This window comes from Porites lutea, chromosome 9, assembly GCF_958299795.1.
Source record: "Porites lutea chromosome 9, jaPorLute2.1, whole genome shotgun sequence".
In the NCBI taxonomy this organism is placed as follows: Eukaryota; Metazoa; Cnidaria; class Anthozoa; order Scleractinia; family Poritidae; genus Porites; species Porites lutea.
This window is the reverse complement of record NC_133209.1, coordinates 19,260,868-19,269,147: the sequence shown is the minus strand read 5'-3', so window position 1 is coordinate 19,269,147 and position 8,280 is coordinate 19,260,868. Positions and strand designations below refer to the sequence as shown.

The 8,280-nt window shown below is 39.4% G+C and overlaps 1 protein-coding gene across 1 annotated transcript in view; it reads right to left on the bottom strand.

Annotated features, from left to right (window-relative positions):
* Positions 1 to 4,821: 4,821 nt before the first annotated feature.
* LOC140948089 (uncharacterized) overlaps positions 4,822 to 8,280 on the bottom strand; it is a 4,540-nt gene continuing 1,081 nt past the window's right edge. The window contains exons 2-3 of the mRNA XM_073397313.1: positions 5,891 to 8,216; positions 4,822 to 4,967 (exon numbers count right to left, since the gene is read on the bottom strand). Of these exons, the coding sequence (XP_073253414.1) occupies positions 4,949 to 4,967; positions 5,891 to 8,216 (2,345 nt within the window). The 3' untranslated portion in view covers positions 4,822 to 4,948. The remainder of the gene's footprint in view (positions 4,968 to 5,890; positions 8,217 to 8,280) is intronic.

Here is an 8,280-nt window from a genome sequence, read left to right as displayed (position 1 = left end):
CTTAAAAGCGTGAACACCTGAACAATTTTAGGAATGTTGATTGTGTACTGGCCAATTACATTAAAGTTCAGGAATAGGCAATCAATTAAAGTAATATCGAGGTTCTTTTCCATTAAAGTGGCCGTTTCTTTTGCTTACTGATTACATTATACGTATAACGTATAATAACTTATAACGACAATACGCATGGCGTTACTGGAGGAACTTTCTATGTTTTATCCTTTCTGGGACGAATAGTATCGTTCGCTCCACCGAGGGCTTCGTTACATAGAATTTGTCATTTCGGGCTTATATTGTAGACCCTGTTGATTTTTTGACGTGCCGGGGGAGCAGTCCTGGGAATTCTTGATGAAAGCGTGTCGCCCGGTTCTCCAAATCCTGACCCAATTTCAGACCAAGAAGACGTCATTTTCCACATCCGTTTTCAGACTAGACCTCTAAAATCCATGCCCGTTGTCAGACCTGGCCTTTAGGCAGAAATTATGTCATCATTACTTAGATTAGAACGCAGACAAAAAATTCTTCAAATGTATTGCGAATTAGCATATTTCTATTTCGTTCTTATTGATTTGGAGTTGAAACGATAACTACGTTCATACGCTCTCGTGGTTCCCTCGAAAACCATACCCGATTCCAGAACAAAATCGGCAAAGTGTATATTCCTTTTTCAGATCAAAAAGGCCCCAAAATAATACCCTTTGGGGCGGCACATACCTATATGGCTTATATAAGGGAGTACCCCCCAGGTGTGACGTTCGCGTGGCTGCTTGCGGTGTCTTACACCCTGTTTACATGGAGTGGGGGACCCCGGTCTAGTGGGGTAAGTTTCTTTTGTTTTGTGTCCCCAGAGCGTGAAAACAAAAGAAACTTACCCCACTAGACCGGGGTCCCCCACTCCATGTAAACAGGCCCTTAAACACTCCGCTAATACCACTTTGAAAACGCTGTACATGTCAGTGGTAGTGCGTCTGTGCGTTTTTAATTTTGCGTAAAATAACCAATCATTTAAACAGAGTTAACATATCTTACGGATTAGATTCGGAACAGAAAGTGCTTGACGGTCTGAAACGAATTCGCTCTACAGTTAAACTTCCCATGTAGACCGCTTGAATTTTTTGTACATTTAATAACTTAACTCGCACTCGAACTTAAGTATTGGGTCTCGTCAAATAAGATGAATTTTGTCAAACTTAATTTTATCCAATGTCGATCAAAAAGTTTTTTTCATGCACTACTTTCGGCACATGGAAAGTTTGACGTTTGAGAAAATGTTAACATGTTATGATAAATACAGTTAAAACAGGTGGTTCGTGAATGAATTTGTGAAGACTCTCATGCACGTGTTGTTTGCCATGATGTACATGTCCTAATTTGTATATCATGTAACGCTCTCTAGTTAAAATATTTCGAGATTTTTCCCTTTCTGAACTTGAGGACGATAATTTCGGAAATAATCCCGGACAAGGTCGCCCGCAACTAGGTTTGGGCAAAGATTTCGCATTCATTTCTGCAATGCTTTCATGAATTTCCTACTTTTGAAGCCAGAGACTTTCCATTTTCAAGGCAAAATTTTTGGGAACTTGAAAATGTTGAATATTTGAGTGATTAGAACTAATGAGTAAGGAACGCTTTAGCCAAATACAACGCACCCGGTCTTGGGCCACAGATTATTAATGTTTCTTAAGATTTAAGTTGCAAGTTGTCCATTATAGTTATTTTACCTAAATAATTAGCTTTTTTTAACGTACTCCAAAGGCCATGTGAAGCCTTAAAAACAGAATAAAATCAACAATTGGAGAGTGTGTTTAAGAATATTATATTACCTGTGATTTTCACGATGAACAACGAAATTACAAGAAACAGCGTGCAGCACCCTGAAAACGCCATGAGAAAAAGCTGAGCTGAGAAACTGTACAGTGACGAGTAATAGCCCCAGTTTTCATTGACAAGACGTTGTGAATGAAAACGTTGCGTTCGTTCCAAATGAAGGAATATAATAAGTCACAAATACTTAACGTTAAAACGAAAGAGTTGTATGTGTAATGTTTCTGTTTTTAACCATTAAAATACCGTGACCTGAAGTTCACTATTAAAAGATCGAATCTGAAATACTTTTTGGATGATGGGCATCAATGCCAAATTAGGCAATAAGAAACTGCTGGCTAGTTGCTGGCCACGTGAGTGTAAACTGAAACCCTTCTAGGCTCCTCACTTCCAGTGCTTGGAATCTTGTTTTACTAATATCTAAGGCAGATATATTCTTTAAAATTCTATTTATTTTTTCTTCAAGCAATTTTCACTTTATTCCTTAGTATCTACTCGACAAAATATTTCGAAAAGGAAACGTAATTGATTATTCAAAGTACCTTGACAAGAAAATAATGTGGTTCACTCAAGAGAGGATAAAGGGGACAGAGAAGGCATCCTCCGTACACACCCTATTCCATAGGTAATTCGTCTCGAGTTATTTTTAAGACCACAGATAACAAGGGGGATTGGACAACAGTCAATTACATAGCGCGAATGTGTTCCGCGTGGATGACCCACGCTCAGAGCCACGCGTCCTTCACGAATTGAGGCAGAAAAAAATGGCGGAAGACGCGGAGAGCGATATTGCTATTCGTTTTGTCGACGAAAACGAGAGATTTCTGCTGAAGCTGTGTCAGCGAAACGAAAATTAAAAAAGAATCGCCCTTCCTCTCTGGCATAGAGCTAACAGTACAGCAGGGAAATCCTTAACACACTGAATATTCTCTCAGGATCATTTATAATTTACAGTTTGAAGAGAGCAATTTCTGGCTTGATATTTATTCTTTCATTAGTCTTTTATTATTCAACAAAAATAACACTTGGCATCCTATAATAATAATAATGACAATTTAATAACTTCTAGAGCGCTATTTACATTCACTGATCAACAGCGCTTAACAACTTAAAATTCAAATTTGTAAAACTAATTACATGTACATGAATATTACTTGTTACTTGCTTCATTGTACAAACGACCGGTTTCAATAGACCGGCGAAATTTCTCATTTTGTTAAAGCACTGAGGTTACGATAACTTCGAGTTAAACTGATTTCACGGGTTGTCAAAGAGTCCAGCGATTCCCTTTTCCCAGGTGAACGCCGACTCATTTGGCTTCAATATTCAGAAATGCTCTCGATCTCTTTACGCTTTCATTGCCCTTCGCCCGACATGTTTTGCACGGCGTTTAGTCATGCGAAACCTCCACGAAACATCCACGCAGCGCGCGAGGTAACTTTATCCCGATTCTAAAAATAACTCGAGACGAATTACCTATGGAATAGGGTGTATATGGGGGATGCCTTCTCTGTCCCCTTTATCTTCTCTTGGTTCACTGTATTACATCGGTTGGTATTATAAGCACCGCTTCAAACGTCATACTTCACCTTAGCCGAATCTAATGAAAGTGATAATTGAAGCAGGCCTTACCTCCAGACGTGCAAGTAATTTAGCAACATTCGGTTATGTTTTAAATAATCTTTTTGGCATTTACGTGTGACAATAACTCAGTCATTTTCGCCAAAAGAAGGTTGAGTTCATTTACCTATTTCGTCATATCCGGTGGTCATAGCAACCTCTGATCTACGAAATTTATTCAAAACATCTCTTCAAACGTGAACAGCCACTCAGAAGAAGACGATCTGATGCAAAATCTTTGAAACAAAGAGAAAACGCTCGGTCCTTACAGCTTCTAACTTCTACTGCCCTTGTACACTCCAGGGCTACCCTTACAGTTTTTTAAAAAAAAAGTTGCGCTTATGCTTAAATCATGTATTAATGCTGATTTATCATGCAAAGATCAAAACATGTCAATGCATTGAATTTGGCTCTACAAAACATGATCATGTTGTGTTTCAATTCAGAGTTCTAAAGGCGCTGTAAAACCTAGTCTATGGACTATGCTTGCCGGAAAAGAGGAACAACTCAACTTTCCTCTTTACCTATAAGAGGGCTGTGTGCTTCTGTCATCCAATTCGATGGGTGATACTGATATGAGCGTCTATTATATTTAAAAAGAAACATTCCAAATCTTAACAGCTGGGATAACAACGCGAACGTCACCATCAGGGATAATAAAGCTGGAATAAACACCAAGGCGCCAACCTCAATCCACTTTAGCATTTCCAAATTAGTTCTGTCCGATGCATCGGTACTCATTTCTACGCCAAAAGAGAAGAGGATTGCTTTTGGGAAATTGATTGCAGCGATCAGGGTCAAAACAACAAGCGAGAGTGTTTCTGATTTATTCGCCAATGGATCTTTATAAGGGTTCCTCAAAATCTGATGAATTACCATCACGAAACATGCGCTTGTCATGCAAACCCCACGTAACATTCTGTCCGTAATAAACGTATGGAAAGAAAGAAGAATAAACCTTCGCCCAATCAAAACACTTTCCCAGTAGAGCGTCCCTTTGCGAAAGGGCCCATGGAGTATTTCCAAAACATCTCTGTTGACTTCCTGATTACTTGCAGACACGTTTTCTTTTTTCCTCTTCCAAATTGTCTGGCAAATCCAGTAGATCAGAAAAGGAAATGGGAGCACGCAAGCCGCGAGAAATTCAATTGCTGTAATAGAAGATTTGCTAAGTTTTGAAGAACCCCAGTAAAGTACAAAGGTAAAGGGCATCACAAACACGGCAATGTAAGCCAGTAGGATATACTGCCACCACTGCAAACATGGGATATTTCCGTCGATAAAGAGCCATTTTCTGGATCCTATGGAGACACAACGCATTAGGTTCAGAGACGTTTCTGCCAACCGTTCATATCCAAGCAATAATACTTCCATGAAAACGGCTGCATAGTGTATAAGTCTTGGCTTTTCCTTTTGTCGCAAAATGTTGATGAACAAATGCAAAATATACACGATGAAGACGTTCGCCACTGCCAAAAACACTGTTCCAGATAGAAAAAGCTCCTTAGTTACTGCTGTAAGACCTGAAAAAGGACAACCAATTTTGTTGTTTACCGTTGTAACTTGAAAATTAAGCGCAGAGATCACAAAGGCAAGAAAAGGTATAATTTTTAGCCGATTTTCCACAAATGTGTCCATCAAAATCTCCGCAACTTGGTAGAAATAAAATGTTATTTTGATAAACCCACTGTCTGAGGCTTGATTATGTCTTATTTGATGACGACCTCTTCTGAACCAAAGGATCTGGCAGCAAAGGAAGCCAAGTATTGGTGGTTTTATCAAAAGATAAAGTACCAATCCAAGTGTTAAAAGTATTGTCACGACCCAAATCCAAGATTTTCCGCATTTTGTAGCTTTAGAGCATTCCGTTGAAAATAGAGATTCTGTGAACCCCTCTGCGCATTTTCCACAGAGAGTACCATTTCTATTCCCATAGCAACGGTTAAAATCATTTGAAACGTCTGTCGGACTTTCACAGTAGTGTTCCGGGCAGGCAGAAAATTTCAGTTGCTGTTGGTGCCCTTTAGTTGTTTGGTAACCCCAGAAATTTGGCTTTGCAGCTATATTTCTTTCAATGCATCTAGCACCGAATGGACATCGAAGACAACGAATGGTATTGTTGACAAATAAACCTCGCGATGTTCCTTTTTGGAGGCTATAATTACCCACGGGACATGAAAGACAAGAGTACTTTATGACGGTTACGTTTTTTCTGCAAGATTCGCCATTTTCCTTTGTATATTCAAGATGTGTAGCGTTTTCCAATACGAGCTTACTTCCTTCGTTGCACCGCATGGTGGATTTATCATCCATATAAACGTATCCTCCACTGGAAATGTCAAACATTCGAAAGTCATTTCGTGCAGGGAACACTGATATCAAAGAAGTGTTCTTAAGATTTAAAGGCCCTCCACTCTCAGAATACAAAAACGTTGCTTTTACGTACCTGGAACTGTTTATACCGTTGAACATTCTCCTTGTTCTCAGGAATAAACAATCTTCCATGTCCAGTCTTCCAGTTCCAGATGAGGAATAAATGTGGCCACTCTGTTGAATGCCAAAATTATCTTTAAAAAGACATCTCTTGAAAGTGGTAAATCCGTTACTTATGTGGACTCCACCAGCAATTAGTCCCATATTTTGCTCAAATACTGTATCTTTGAATGTCACATAACTTTCGTATGCCCAGATAGGATGTGTGTTATTAACAGTGTTAAAGTGAAGACATCCATTCCTTAGCAGTGTATGAGGATGGGTCAAGATTGAAATTGCACCAGAACCAGTCTCATAAAAGTCTCCAGCCTCAATGGGCCACTTATGTGCATGTGAAAACGCATAAATGCAGTTACGAAATGTGCATCCCTTAATTGTCACATTTTTCGTCCCTTTAAAGAAAAAAGCAAAATTGATCGATGGTTTGGAGTCGAAAGTATCATTGTCAAGCATTACAACTGCATTCGTGGAAGAGATCTTTTCCAGACGGATGTTGAGGCGAATAACATAACTTTTTCGAAAAAGCGTTTCATTACTGGTAAAAAGTGAATTCTGAATCGTTACGTGGACAAAGGTTGGATCATACGGAGTCAACAGCATATCATAGATGTTGTTGATGAAAGTGCATTTGTCGATGTAGATATTCATCGGACACATGATATTTCTGGGATACTCTGCGAGTACCTGGAATCCATAGAAGAATGATACAACTGTTATATTGATCACTCTAATGTGGTATTTGGGACTTACAGACAAGCCCTTCTGTTTCTCGCCAATGTTTTCGAACAAGCTGTTTGATATTGATACAATACCTGCACTCTTCTTTGATGCCACTATTTTGAAGGTTAACGCTTGACTTTTGGCTTTTGGTGTTTTTACACCACTAACAATGACAGAGCAATTTAAAACTGTGATGTTAGATTTCCCCCCCAGCGTATTGACGAGAACAGCGCCGTTGGGTGATGCTGACCTTGTGTTAGAAAAGTTGGACTGTTCTATTGTTACTTTCCCACTTTTAAGAAGGACATCTATAGTTGAATATTTGTGGTCATTTCCGGTCCACTCTTTCACAGAAACATTTCTGAGAGTGAAATCTAGTGTATCTGGAACTGACTGTTTCTGATGTCTACTGTTCCGACGCCCTATTGATATCGTGCCTCCATATTTCTTGGCTCGGCAGTTACTGAACAGCGTATTTGTAATATTGATTTTGAGAAAGCCTTTCGGGCTCGTAGCGAACAGTGCAGCTCCAGCATCTGCACTATTGTTTTTAATCACTGAACCAAAAATTCGTAGGGATGCATTAATCTTAGATTCAAGATACAAAGCTTGAAAAATGCCGTCGAAAAGAGAACTTTGGATATCAACCGCTGCCTTGATAGACTGGATTCTGATACAACACGAAGACGGATTGCGTTCGCATCGTAAGCCTTTGAAAATTACATTGGTCTCTTTCACATTTGAAAAGTAAAGGTTGTTCCCTGCCGGCTGTAAGTTATTGGAATTGAAATTCAGATCTTCGTATGTCTCCTTTACCAACACATTTGGAACGTCAAGGTGTAAAAAGGACCCAAAGTTGTTGACATAATGAACGTTGTTACAAGAGATATTCACATACTCTATAATTTTTGAAGCTTTCTTTTCCTTTGATACTATCTTCAGCCCTCCTGTATGAGCACGCTGCTGTTCAATGTCGACTCCATTCATTGTAAAATACGTATCACTCATATTGACTGTCACAAAACGGCTTTTGTTTTTAATATTTTGGAGAAAAAGAAGCATGAAGCATAACGAATTGTTGTGAAAAAACGAGTGTCCAGTGATATCCAACTGGAATGTAGTAATGTTCTGCATATAAACACGCAAAAGCTCCGAAGCGCCACCAAACGTACAGTTGACAAGTGTTACGCACTTGCAATCTTCAAATGTAAGAGATGTTTGCGTAAAAACAATCCCCGATAATTTCACCCGAATGTGCTTCTTGTCATGTTTCTTTTGGAAATAAATTCCCCCGGGACAAAAAACGTGGGGCGACAAGAACCCTGTGATAGTCAAACTTTTCTTAATGCAAATCCCAAGATGTTCGTTAGGACGACTGCAATTGTAAGGGAAATTCTCGGTGCCACTCCCATTGAGGTATATCTCTCCATTCCAGGTCACCTGGCGGACAGCTTGTGTGATGGTCTGACAAGGGAGAACCTCAGTGCCACAGTTGTTAGCATCTCGCCCAAAAGGAGACACAAAAACCTCTTTACGTTGAGTTGCCTGGGCACCTGAAGCTGTACAATTTACGGAAAAAGAATTAAGAATAACGAGTGAATATATTTGCTGTTTCTTCTGCCT